The 14,775-nt window shown below is 40.2% G+C and overlaps 1 protein-coding gene across 1 annotated transcript; it reads right to left on the bottom strand.

Annotated features, from left to right (window-relative positions):
* Nucleotides 1–4,636: 4,636 nt before the first annotated feature.
* On the bottom strand, nt 4,637–14,735 carry LOC133528476 (uncharacterized). Its single transcript, XM_061865867.1, is given in 6 exon segments — nt 4,637–5,805; nt 9,364–9,576; nt 9,966–10,112; nt 12,614–14,062; nt 14,064–14,507; nt 14,591–14,735. Coding segments are annotated over 6 exon segments (2,826 nt in total). The 5' UTR covers nt 14,613–14,735; the 3' UTR covers nt 4,637–5,254.
* Between the last annotated feature and the right edge of the window lie 40 nt (nt 14,736–14,775).

Below are 14,775 nucleotides of genomic sequence, written 5' to 3'. Positions count from 1 at the left end.
TTGTTAGAGGATATTTTCGGCTATTAAATCTCAATTGTTAAGCCTCGAAGTTGAGATGCGTGATAATGCTTCGTATCTTTTCAAATTTTGTCTGTAAAATTGCCAAATAAACTTAGTAAGCCTAGTGTAATGATTACTGATATAATCAAAGTATTACTAATTTAGCTGTTCTAATCCAAAATGGCGGACTGTACGACGTGGTCAATTAAATGTTCATTGAAGCACAAACACGGCAACCATCGGCTGCTCGCTGTGGAGGTTTACCACCGTAGCGACTTGGCTACGCAAAGTACGCTATAGTGGACTGTGTGCCGATCGCTTAAGACCATTTCTCAAAGGTAATATAATCGTCGTGGAGAAACATTGGTCGGGCAATTTCAACGACTTCCTTTACAATACCATGTATTTTTTGCAAAGGTCTGATAGCGCATACTACTACTGCAAACGTTAGAACAAACAAGACCGAATCTGTAATAAATTCAGTTGTCTTTTCTATCCACTAATTTAAATAGTTAAAATGAGATGACTGCATATATACATGTACTGAGCTCACTGAAATATCATTAGTATGGGACATTGCTACTGTAAGATAATGAGCAGTAGGAGCGACTGTGCGCAAGAAGTATACAGTATATTCTGTACACGACTATTGTCAAGAGAATAAGAATTGTGTAGGTCCATTTCCAGGGGGTTTCCGTGTAGTTAGTTGTGCTGCGGATTCTTTTGTATCTAAAATAACTAAATATCGTCTCTATTGCGATTGAAATAGTCTGTAAGTAGTTTTTTAATCACGTCAGTGGCGTGGTTATTATTAGTCTAACGTACATGTACAAATCTTACACATATTTTTATCGTCCACAGCGAGCGGCCAATGTCAAAAAGGAGAAATATTTTATATAGATACGTATTGCACCGACAGGCTACCAGCATTTCCTAAATAAGTTATTTCCCCTAGGCTGTATAAATATTTACCGACGGCTCGCGCCGTGTATTTTAATAAAACAGTACAAGTGATTTTTGAATGATGATAAATATTAAGTGTGATATATCCGTGCACAAGGGATGATGTTGTATCTATTTTCAATATTTAATGATAATGTTCTAAGCGTCTACAACTTTTGAAGACTGCGATAAAGAGATTTTTCTAAAATTCGAAAATAAAGAACTTTGTAAAGTTTATGTTACATTCGAAGTTTAGAATAAGACTTGTTACCGGTTTTCGAAAGGTGTCGTCGAAGAGGTCGGACCGCGAAGTGTCGAGCAGTGTTGAGACGTGTTGAGTGTTGAGCAGCGCCGGACGCTAGAGCCACCTCGTGATCACTTACCTGTGCTTCTATGTTGAGACATTAATAAATCTGGTTGTAGCCATTTTTTTTGTATTTATTTATACCTCTTTCAATTTCGTCATTTCTAGTGCCCAGATGTCCTGAGATGAAGGTAGACGGTTTTAAACTCTATAGCCTCGAAATAAGGCCAATCATTTACCATGGCGTTTAATGGCGTGTTAGCTCTTCTTTACACGTGTATCTAGCACAAAGTATTTGCGAAATAAAACCCTTAATTTACCAAACCATTGTAATCTATGTTCAAAGGCGTACAAACTTACTTCTAGATCTTAGGTACATAATTTTTGAAAAAGAAAAATATTGGCACTCGGCCTCCACATGATCTCTGTTAGCTTTACGTTAATACTGTTAGATAACTACTATATTTACACTACGTTAAAACAAGATTTAGTAAAAATCGTTAAAAAACTATTAAAATCATTAAAGGTAAAATTATATTAACGGGTCATTCTAAGTTAAGTGGTATAATAGATCGTGTCGTTCACGACGACGCGTGCCTTGACTCGTATTGTCCTGTTATTAAAGGTTACATTTGACAAATCTGCGCGTCATCGTGGATGGCACCAACTACAACGATATCCATGATACATACCAGAATTATATAGGAAAAGTAGTGTGGTCTCTTACCTGGGCGGCTACCGGGAAAATCGAAATTCGTCAATTGCGGGCATTTTTCTCTGTCACTCTAATTACGTCTTAGTGAGAGTAAAAGAGAAAGATCCCCGCAATTTGCGAATTTCGGTTTTCGCGGTAGGCCTGGTGTCTTCTAAAACGATAAAAGTTAAAAACTGGCCACCTTGCAAACATACATAGAAGACAACTCTTCTATGTATGTTTGCAAGGTGGCCAGTTTTCGATAAAAATATTGAAAAGTTAGATCAAAATTTTAACATTTATGTCATGCCACTTTTTCTATGTAAGCGATTTACTTAGAATGACCCTTCACTAAGAAAGGGTTGATGAGAAAAATCAACTAAATAAGGTATAATATTTCAGGACTCTACCGGTTCGTTAGGTCATAGATTTAAGGTACGAGTTGGAACCCGGCCATGTGCCGTCGCGTCATGTCGGTGTGTTATCACGTCAGAACGTTAGCGCCATTATGCAGTTGGTTCAGAGTAAGAGTGAGAAAGGCAATACTGATCTGCGGTCGGGCAACACGTCGCTGACTTCGACTGGAAATACATAGAAATAGCATAGCTTTTCGGTGAAGGAAAACATCGTGAGGAAACCTGCATACATCTGCGAAGAAGTTCAAAGGTGTATGTGAAGTTCCCAATCCGCATTGGGCTAGCGTGGGGACTATAGCCCGAGCCCTCTCGCGCATGAGAGGAGGCCTCTGCCCAGCAATGGGACGTATATAGGCTAAATTATTATTTATTATTACATAGAAATCAGTCGTGTCGTCTGCAGTAGCGACACATCGCCGGGTTCCAACTTGTACCTCTAGGACCAACACATACTAGTGTTTGGATAACCGAACTGATAAATTCATCTTTTATGAAAAAAACCTTATTGCAAAGAGATAACAGAGCTCAACGAGGGGGGTGGGGTTAGGGTCGGCAACGCGCATGTAAGCAGGAGTTGCAGGTGTACATAGGCTACGGAGACTGCTTACCATCAGGCAGGCCGTATGCTTGTTTGCCACCGAAGTAGTATAAAAAAAAGATAAGGTCTACCAATCCTCGTAAGGTCCACCATGCAAAATATTCCTTTTATTTTGAGCCCTGTTGTATAGTAAATTGGGATGAATATAGTTTGTTTGAGAAAGCAATTTATGAAAGGTTCTACTTAGTTTAAAACAGACTGTACATTAAAATGCACATTGGGCCTGTTAAGCACAGTATTTGTGGAATCGATTGAGTAGATATTGAACATTTACTGTTGATTATTACTACCCGTTCTTCGTTACATACAATAACCCAATTCTACGAGTATGTTCGGTTTTTCTAGGTAACTCCTTTGTTGCTGTGTGTGACGAAACGATTATATTTTAGGTTGAATGAATGAGGTTAACACTATTTCAAATGGATTATAACAATTGTATTTTTTCGGTGACAGAATAATATTCATTGTATTTAATTCAAGTCACTCAATTTTGAACCGTATTTGAAAGCCTTACGGTCTAAATTTAATCCGACTAACCCTTTTCAATGGAACAAAATCTAATATTTGTACTGTGCTATGACTTATGGCTTCAAAGTCTTCAAACAAAAGCTGTTATCAGAGACCTTTCGCTTTGAACTCTGGGCTTTTCATGGCTACTTGAATTCTTTGAATGTTGAATTCTTGAAGGCTTTGTTGCCTTATTTTACTTTTATAGTAGTTTGTGTCACAAGGGAGCAAAATGACATGTTTAGATACGGCTAGAACAGAAAAGTGCCACTTTGATCCCTCCCAGCAGGGAAGAAAAACCCTATTTCCTAAAGAGGCTATGTGAATGTGAAATTATTGTCAGCCTGGGCTTCCAACCTGGGCAAAAATACAATATAATGTCCGTTAGAGAAATGTACTCTTAGACCTGGAACAGATTTCCATGACCAACCGCCTCGCGGGCGATAACTCGTATAGTGGTTAACGGCTATGTATGATGAACTCTCGTGGACGTCAGCTGCCGCTCCGTTGGTGGGTTGAAAAATGGCAGCCATCGAAACACGTAAAAAAAAATCTACGTGTTTCGATGGCGTTTGATACTTTGTCAGATGATAATTTTGATTCGGACGTCAGCTGCTCGCATGAACATGTAAAAAATAAGCGCTTTACGTTTTTATGATAGTAATAATAAAATCATGAAACTTTGCATATAGCATTCTATCAGGCGTTTCAAATAAACGGATCGGAACGGATCACGCATACTTTGCGGACATAAGTGGTAAGGCGCATATTATTTACAGTTCCATGTGACCAGGGTGCGTAGACAAGATGCCAATTGTTCACGCTCCGTAGCGTAGCGTAGTTAACTCTCTCTATCTCTCTTCCTCATTAGTGCGACAGAGACCGTTGCGTTTCGTTCGCTACGGAGCGTTAACGATTGCATCTTGTCTACGTACCCAGCTGACGGTCTTTCCACCGCTGGCCGGTGACGGTTTTTTTATATTTAAAATAGCATCTAAACTATTTATTTATTTAATCTTTATTGCACAAAAGAAAACCTTATAGTACAAAAGGCGGACTTAATGCCATGGGGCATTCTCTACCAGTCAACCTTTAGGCAAAGCAGAGAGATTGTGAACTATCACCTGACATAGTATTAATCGGGAGGCGATGACTGACGATATATGCTTCTGGCCCGCGGTCTACTTCTATAACCTACAGTTTATAATGTTCTTATATTCCCACTATAATGTGAAAACTTAACTAATGGTGTGATGTTTCACTAACATAACATAACATCGGGTTATTTATATTTACCATAATTTCATTTGCAGTAACATATTGATTGCCAAAATAATACATCTTAGTCTAATTTTGCCTTATGATACACTGTTAATTAGAATTGTTGTTAAAGAAACCAATCAGAGCAACCAAGGTGCTCAAAATATGAACATGCACTTTAAGGTCTTGAATTCTTGATAATACATAGAAGTTTTGTTCAGATAATTATGAATTCCGAGGCCGGTCTGATACATCTGATGGGGGCTGTGCGTTTACTTATGTCATCCTTATTGCACAAAAGACAGACTTAATGCTTAAATAGTATAAATCATTCTCTTCCAGTCGTCCTTTGACTAAAGCAGGTAAAATGTAAAGAAAATTATTCAATCAGGTTCAACAGAGTTTTAGAGTTAATTAGGGCAAACTGTGAAGTAGTTACAGAAAATGATATTATGGTATACAACACTACACCGATGCCTGCACTCCAGTGCTGTTGCTCAGTGATGTAGCAAACGTAAAAGCACATTTCCCGATCACCCGTTTAGATTCCTCGATTGCATCTGCAGCTCAAAACGCCTGTTAGTCCTCACGCCCTTGATAACCGTTCTAACCTCCTTCCTCGTCTCGGTTCGTTTTTCAGCGAGAGTGAAGGATTTCTCCCTCATTATAGTTTGCTTAGCGGCAGCCCTGCGCAGTGATGTCGTCCCTGCTAAAGAAGGTTGCATGACCTCGCGTTTTAAAACTGGTTTAATAACTTTAAGGTTTTTAAAGCCATTTGGTTTGATACCATTAGGTTTCTCCTTTGGCTTGTTAGTTTTCTGGACGCTGAAGGGGTTAACGTCGCAGTTCATCTTAAAGCCGAACCTGGTGTATCCGCGCTGGAGGGTCTCTAGTGTGGGCAGCTTGGAGGGCTTGATGAGGGCGGGGGCGGGGGCCACGGTGACGGCGGGGGCGGGGGCCACGGTGACGGCGGTGGCGGGGGCCACGGTGACGGCGGGGGCGGGGGCCACGGCGGGGGAGGGGGCCACGGCGGGGGCGGCGGCGGGCTTGCTAGGCGTGCCGCGCAGCTTCGGGTCGAGGGTCACTGGCAAAGGTAAGGGCGGTAAGTAAGAGAACAAAGAGGTTGCGTCTACCTTTTCGTCGGACACTTTCTCCTATGAGGGACTATTTTCCCCGTGCACTTGAGAAATGAGAAGAAAGAAGTGTCCGACGAAAAGGTCGATATAAGATCTTATCGACTAACTACAATGCAAAATACACATAGATCGCTCACTATACTCGATAAGCTACTAAAAGCCTCATGTCTATGGGATATCTCTTTTTTGTATTTAAGTTGAATCAAAATAAAGATAAGAAGACACATGCACGTGAGTAACCATGCTTTCGTAAGGTTAATAATTGTAAACTTGAAAAACATATCCTTAGGTACCAATAATAATAATGCAAAAGCAACTGTAAACAGTACTTCACGCTTAAACCACTAAATTGATTCAGATTAAACTTGATATGAAGATATTTTGAGACCCGAGGAAGAACATAGGATAAGTTTTATCATCATCATTCTGCCTGCAGAAGCTACTTAAGCGTAGCGTAGTGTCAGTTAAGATGTCAATTTTGACTCGGGCATTTCGCTTTCGTATTTTCTCCTCTACAGGTCGCAATTCTTAACCGATTCTCGTGAAATTGTGTGTCCAGATTATATGATTAAATAGATGTTTTTGATCCAGTTTTGTATATTTTCATAATGCTGGAATTGGCATAAAGGACTTAAGCGCCAATAGCGTTTATGACGCTAAAGACCAAAGTGAGTTCACTGCGATACCGACTCTGCGAACTCACCCCCTTTTTTCGACGTATTGGTATGATGGAAAGGGACAAACGATTATTAGCGGCATCGTAACTTTAGTACACGTTTATGAATAAGGGGGTAAGTATTTTTCACTTGTACATTTTCTAAGCTTAACGCGGGGTTTACAGGTCTCCGAGCCACTAGTTAGATATAAGTGTCGTCTATTAATACTAGCACTAGGTATGCTAAAATTAGAGATGCGCCTTGTGGGACGTCGCATATTTATGTGTCAGTTCTTTAATAGATAGTAGTGCCTGATTATAATCACAGGGATTTGTTTTATAAAGCTACATGATGAAGATTGATGAAGCAGAAGACATGTAAAATTGTAACAAGTATAAATCAATATAGAATCGACTAAATTGTGCCGACCAGTGTTGAGAGATTTTGTGACCAGTTTGGAGTTAGACTTGGCAAATTTTAAATTTTAGCTGTCTAGTCATCTCATATTGGTAACTGATGGCGTGGATGGTTGAGTTAATGCTTTAGTTAGTATACATAGGTACTGTATATGGATGGAAAAAATCTAATTTAATTATCAAACCATATTACGTCAGCTTCCTTAGACTAGACGTACAATTAAGTAGTAACTTGGTAAACATAGTAATTTGGAAAGCCGAGCCTTATCTAGTGTAATCAACAGTTCATTTATTGTTTGGCTTCGTATCAGTGATAGCGCAATATTTTACTTCACTATAAAAACAGTTTAGATATGGATTCACGTGTTTGTTGGACAAAAGCATTTCCTGTTTTGAATGATTTTAATAATGTAATTCAGAGGCCGCACCGCGGAACACAAAAATCTAAATTTCATCTGCATCCCTATCGCAAGAGTGGCGGGGGCCCTCAGCTACGTTTGTTTTTCCCATAGAAACAGAAGTGAAATAGCGATACCGCAATGTATACGATACCCAGCCAAGTTACCACTAAATTGTTACCACTATCTAACCAAATTTATTTTATGTTTTTAATTTTAATATCTAAACAAATTTTGCCACCGAATGAAACACAACATTTTACACCACACCGACGCAAGGAAAATACTAACTGTCAAATATCAAACAGAAATAAAACCAAATCAATTCAAAATTAACGTCATTAAATATATAAATTAAAAGTCAATTTTACCAGCCAACATAAAAAAAAACAACTCAAAATTTGCTACACATGTGGATAAAATGCAACTTTCTCATCAGTTTTTGAAGTACCAATACCACCACCAGCCAGCAGTACCAACTGGTGTGGTGAAAAAATCAGTGATTAAGGTTACCAAAATGTTTTTAGCAACTGGTTTTTTTTCCTAGTGGTTAAAGATGATTTAAAAAATCTCAGCTCTCACCAGTGGTAACAACTTGGTGGTAACATCTGGGAGTACCTAAGCCAGTTAAAATAGCTGCACTGCGTTTGATAGGGCCCACTTTTATTGTTCTAAGCTAAATGACATAAACCAATCTAGTCAAAGTCATAAATATTCATTAAATTTATTGCATCAAGTCGCATGCAACTTTACGGGCCTCCGCTAGCTGACGCGGACGCCCGCCGCGTGCGCACGCACGCGGGTGCTATGTGTAGGTGAAATCCGCCGCTCGCGTCCGCTTCAGTTAGCGTTGCTCATACTATTTTTCGTTAACCCGCTCGTCCGCTCCGTGCACCCGCGCCAGCTAGCGGAGGCCCTACTAGTTTGATTGACAGACGAAACGACTTGTATACTCATATGTACATTTGATTTTCCACCTTTTCACAATAACCATAAAGTCTATATTAAAAGGATGTTATTGTTCAACTATGTGTTTAAATTTTCGACTTCGATGTGTTCGAATTAAGGTAGACAATGATATGTATGAAAACAATCAGTCAATCACAAAAACTAATTCACCTGTAGTGCTTCATCTTGAATTTCTTTATCCAAAAACAGCACTGATGAAACATTAGCCCTAACAAACATTGCAACGATATGCTCAATCTATATAATATAGAATTATAGAAGATGAATCGATTTATGCCTTTGGTAGTGTTATCGGAATAATGGGTAATAATTCCAATAAGTCACCTTATGATTCATACTTGTTAATGCCAACGTTATTACTCAATACATTAAATATGTTAACGCATGGCGACATCTAGCGACAGTTTAGTAAAGCCGCACGGGAGTTTACTTTTTTAAATAATGACGAATAAAACTATCGAGACTCAAAAAAAGAAAGAGAAAAGTGCTCAGGAAGATCCTGGGACCTGCGAGGTGACGACGGCTCCTGGAGGATCCGGAAAAATGCCGAGATCGAGAAGTTGGTGGCTGAGCCCAATATCATCGGCGTAACTAAATCCCACAGACTTCGCTGGCTCGGTCACCTACTCAAAATGGGGGAGGGAGGATCGCGCAGTCAAGGAAGCGTACACGGGCAAAAATCGACATTCGAAGTTTTATAATATCTTATCGCTAAAGTTACACATAAAGACAGGTATTTTTTTAGGAAAACTTGAGTTTAAGCAGATATAACAAAACACGTGCTCATTATTTTTTGCTGCTTTCAAACATATACTCAAACCAGCCATTAACTAGTAAGTTGCTTGAGCATCACTTTCTATAAGAGTTAGAAGATTTAGTAACTTTTTAGTACTTTGAAGGCCATTTTCTCCTAACAGGTTGAGTTTGGGCAGCTAAAAAAAATACGTGTCCGTTATTTTAGACTACTCTATAACATATATCAAAATGAATAAAATCGGAGTCGGACAGTTGGGTACCCTTCCTTGTTAGTCGAGCTACCGTGGAGGGAGACACTAGTATGTACTGACCTCTCGGGCTGCTCCTCTCCAGCACGGCCACGCTGCCAGCGGGCGCCAGCAGCTGGCGGGCGCGGCGGGCGCGGCGCAGCTGGCAGTCGCCGAGCGACTCCATGCGCTGGAAGCGGCGCGCGTGCAGCGCGGCGAAGTCGGGCAGCCGCGTCGCCTTCACTTCCGACTTCGGGCTGGCGGGCTTCGACGGGGTCGGTGCTTTTGACAGTTTTGCTGGAATTATTGAGGGTTATTGGGTGATTTTTAATCATATTGTGATGAGATAAATACAGGTAATGTAATAACAAAATACCAATGAAATGTAAGGTTGAGAAAATGAAGCGGGTCCACACAGAGCGAGCATACGCGCGAGGCGACTTCCTTACGCACAAACCGGCCAGTATAGATCTGCCTCGACCGAGGCACGTCTACACTGGCCGATGTGCGCGGGACGGGTTTCTACTTCCATAACCGACCTATGCTTAGGTGGAGGAGCGACTCTAGGTGTTTCCCCCCTATATCATCCAGTTGCGGCGAATCTTCCTAGAGTTGACAGAGCAATAAACTATAAAGACGGTTCAAATTCCTTCAGGTAAGTATAAAAAAGGAGAATATGCACTTACCCACAGCGCTATTAGCACGCGCTCGGGCCGCGGGCAGAGACCGCTCGGTGTTAAGGCGAGTTCGTTTAGCGCTGGCCTGCTCCCCGTCTGTGTGTGTGAATGAGCGCTTGCGGCCCAGGCGTGTTGGGACCGAAGACAGCACAGAATCTGGAAATTGAGGCAATGATTATTAGTAATCTAATTCAACATAATAAGATATCTCCCTTTAATCATTTAGAATTTGAATGCTTGTGTATCAGTGTGTGTGTTTTAAATAAACTCTAGGTTTTACAAAAGTTGCCAAGATGCGTATAGGAATCTGAAGAAAAAATGAGTTAATAGTCCATTGAATAAAAAGTTCTAGAGTGCGTGAGTTAGTAACGTAAGATGTTTCTTCGGAAACATGTCAAGAGTCCCTAGGTAATAAACATACTAAAACCCCGGGACACTAGGAGGAGCCCCGGAGTGGGGGGAGGGGGGGAAAGGGTCCATTTTTTCATTTTTCGCTTAAATCTCAAAAACGGTACATGTTAGAGAAAAACTTTCAAGGAAAAGTTGAAAGGCCATAAAATTATCTACAAGTTGTACCTAATTTCATTTTTTTCTATTCCCAGCCGTTTCTGAGTTACACGCGGTAAAAAATGATTTTGGCTCAAACAATTTCCCCATACTACATACCCATGTTTATCACATCAATCGATCAAAAAATATTTCTTTCTTCCAAAAAACTCAAATGTGCAACTTGTGACCGGTACTGATAGATTGCTCTTAATTAGGTCTATAATTGGTAAAATAAACACATTCCTCCATGGAAGCCTTTAGGAGGAATCGATTGTCAAAATATTATATTAGGGTAGTTTGAGTTACTGAACTTGATCTTTTTATTTTTTTCTTCCAAAAAACTCAAAAGTGCAACTTGTGACCGGTACAGATAGATTGCTCATAATTAGATCTATCATTGATAAAAATACCAGATTCCACCACGGAGGCGTTTACAGGGAATTGAATTTTATTAGGGTAGTTACGATACTTGAACTTTTTATTTTTTTTCTTCCAAAAAGCTCAAAAGTGCAACTTGTGACCGGTACTGATAGATTGCTCTTAATTAGGTCTATCATTGGTAAAAAAAACACATTCCTCCATGGAAGCCTTTAGGAGGAATCGATTGTCAAAATATTATATTAGGGTAGTTACGCAACTTGACCTTTTTATTTTTTTTCTTCCAAAAAGCTCAAAAGTGCAACTTGTGACCGGTACCGATAGATTGCTCATAATTAGGTCTATCATTGATAAAAAAACCAGATTCCACCATGGAGGCGTTTAGGAGGAATTGAATTTTATTAGGGTAGTTACGATACTTGAACTTTTTTTTTTTCCTCTAGTGCCTCTCATATGACATTAATGTCCCAACATTATCCGTTGTTCGGATTTTTTCGATGAAGGTTCACACGTAGCATGGGAAGGGGTCCGCCCTCGTTAAGCTTATGCTAAAACCCCATGCTCATCCGTGACGTCATAAAAAAAGCATCGATGATCTTTTACAACCCCTCCTCCACTCAAAGTGACGTTGAAGAGGCTGGGAAAATTTGCTTCTTAAAATGGTATGGAGCACCAACTAAAGTCACCTCTCTCAACCAATACCGCTTCCAGTCCTTTATGAGGTCAGTAGCCAAACTAAAGCCAGACATAAGCTCTCTCCCACCCACGGAAAGTGCGGCAAAACAGCATTCCCGGCGCACTTACTATCAAGTACAACAGTGGCTTGGGAATGAGCTGCCTCCACAAGAGTGGGGATGGCAGTCTGTAGGAAACACCCTGGAGCCCATAAAAACCGAAGATCCACCAGCACAAGAGGCCTTACTACAGATCATATTTTGCCGTTGCACTAAAGATTGTGCTAGCGGCAAATGTGGATGCCGAAAAGCAATGCTCAAATGTTCAGCGGCATGCCTTCATTGCCAAGGGAAATGCCTTAACAGCGTATCCATTCAGGAAGATGATGATGATGGTGATGGTGATGACGAAGAGCTTCACCACGAATCACCTACATCTGAGGATGAACAAATAATAGAAGAACTCTTAACAGGACCGTCCCAACCCAAAAGGATGAAAAAGTAGTCATCATCATCATCATCATCATCATTATCATCGTCATTTCTTACAATCCACAGCAAAAAAGGAGAAAAAAACGGTCGTCTGCGGGCACCCTAAGTTGGTAAAATAAAAAGTTTTCGAATTTTTCACCTTTCATGGGATGTAGCTCGAAAACGGCTGGGAATAGAAAAAAATGATTTAGGTACAACTTGTAGATAATTTTATGGCCTTTTAACTTTTCCTTGAAAGTTTTTCTCTAACATGTACCGTTTTTGAGATTTAAGCGAAAAAGAAAAAATTGACCCTTTCCCCCCCCCCTCCCCCCACTCCGGGGCTCCTCCTAGTGTCCCGGGGTTTTAGTATGTTTATTACCTAGGGACTCTTGACATGTTTCCGAAGAAACATCTTACGTTACTAACTCACGCACTCTAGACCCCCCTTGGAGGGACTCATTCAATGGACTATAAGTATTATATGTAGAATGAGAAATCTAGAACTTAAATAAAGAAACTTTAGTTGGAGGAGAGACAAGTGTTAGTAGAAATTGGTAAAAATTACATGTAAAAGTAACTTACCACTTTCTTCAAAAACAAAGCTCTTATTAGAACCCTTCAGGTTGGACTTGATGATCTTGCTCTTCCTTTCCGTGGCTACACCTGGGTTGTTCACAGGGCTGCAGAACATAACGCGCGTAGCCCTAGTAGGCACCTCTGCGAGTGACGACCGGCGGCTCGGCTTCTCTATGGAGTGTGTCTGGTTAAGGGTCCTCTTTGTCTGTGATCCCTTCCTGTCTGAATGGTAAGGCGTGCAGCCCGCTGCAGGCAAAGTTTGTCGCTTGTTTGGTGTTTTTGGAGACGTGCATGGACTGTCTTTGGTGAAAGTGCCTTCCCGTTTCAATGGTGTTGTACATTTTGGTTTGGTTTCTGGAGTTTTGTTCTCCTTTGGTGAACTTTCTAGGACACTTACTCTTGATTCCTCCATTGAGCTCTCTATCAAGACCGGTGTAGTGTTAAGGATGTTTTCAGTTTTGGAGTCATCATCAGTGATGTTGATTTTTGAATTGTCATCAGATTTGTCAAGTGTGACTATTGAGGAGTTAGTGGCGTCATCAGAAGTTATGAGAGATGATTTTGAACCCAAGCTTGGCTTCCGAGTAGTTTTGTCAAATGTTGAGTCAAGTTTGCTTTCTTTGTCATATGTGGAGTCAAGAGATTTATGTTTGATCAGCTCAGGTTTAGGAGATAATTCAAAGGTGCTATTTAAAACTGTAACCTCTTCAGATCCACTTACAGATTTTTGGAGCGATCTCCTAATCTCAAAACTTACATCTAAGATATTACTTGTCTGGTCATCATTAGTCAGTTCTTTGTCAGATTTTTTCTTCCTTTTACCTGTCTCATCTATTTCCATGTCATCTTTTTCAAAAGTAGTATTAAGTAATACTTCAGATGTCTTTGGAACATCTAAATTAGTTGATGTATTTATTACCACAGGGTCATTGTTTCCTTCCATCACATTAGATTTCCTTTTCTTTTTACTAGAACTCTCCTTTGCAGGTTCCTTTTCAAATGTGGCATTTAAATCCACTTTCTCAGCAGTATCTGGCAATATATCTTTGTCTGGCACTATTTTCACACTAGACCTGCTGCGCTTGCTGGCTCGGACAATCAATATTTCAGTTACTTTTGTTGCATCCACTTTATCTACCTCCATTGTCGTAGTTGAAGTATTTTGTTCAGGAACCCTCTTAAGGCTTGACCTTCTCTGGGCACTAGCTTTCAGTATGTTAAGTGTCTCAGTGTCACCTGGTTGTTTACTGACACTGTTGTTAAGCAGGGGAGTGACTTGCTTGTGTAGGGGGCTGCCAGCAGCACTGTGGAAAGAGTCTGTAGACACATTGCTGTCATTCTTCTTCTTCACACTCAACTCTTCCTGCTCAGCTAATAAATTAGATTGTGAGCTCTTTTTCTTCTTATTCTTCTTCTTTTTCCCAACTTTAACCTTATTTTCTTTGTCATTAACTTCAGGTTGTTTTTTTCTTTGATTTATTCTTGTTTCTCTTGCCTTTAGTCTTCGTATTGGTGACAGTAGCAACTTCAACGGATTCCTCGTTTACAGGAACGTCCGGCACGTCGTCTGCGGGGGTTTCAGTGAACTTTTTAGTGCGTCGAGTTGATCTGACCTGTTTCTTAATAGTGATGGCAGTGTCCGCTTCCTCGGTAGCCGCGTTTTGCTCTTTAAGCGTTTGCCGCCGCAAGGCGCGGACGGGTTTGAGTTGTACGTCGTTTTCCATAGAGTTCACATCGGCAGTATCCTCCTCGGAAGGGTAACTCACGTAATTTTGGCGTGTCTTAGTAGTTTTTGCTTCCTGACTTTCACTGTTATCTACAACACGTTTGCTTCGCATCTTCCTGTCACTTTTTAAAGAAATTTCGGGTTCAATATTCTCATTGGAGGCATTGTGAAGCCCTGAAAAAGTATTAGAACATGATCAAAGTCACAAAATCATTAACAATAGTAAAAAAATTGATTGTACTGCATATAATACTTACTCTTGCCAGATCTCGTAGACATATTTAATACTGTGTTTTTCAGTATTGCGTATTATTTTCTGTTCACATCAATATTTGTTTGTAATCCGTTTTATAACGATTTCGTTTCAAACCCCAGTTTGAGATGTTTGATAGCTGTATGTTGGCAGTATTTGCTGTCAACTTCAAACACGGTATTCACACGA

This window comes from Cydia pomonella, chromosome 19 (genome assembly GCF_033807575.1).
Source record: "Cydia pomonella isolate Wapato2018A chromosome 19, ilCydPomo1, whole genome shotgun sequence".
NCBI lineage: Eukaryota > Metazoa > Arthropoda > Insecta > Lepidoptera > Tortricidae > Cydia > Cydia pomonella.
This window is presented reverse-complemented; position numbering and strand designations above follow the sequence as displayed.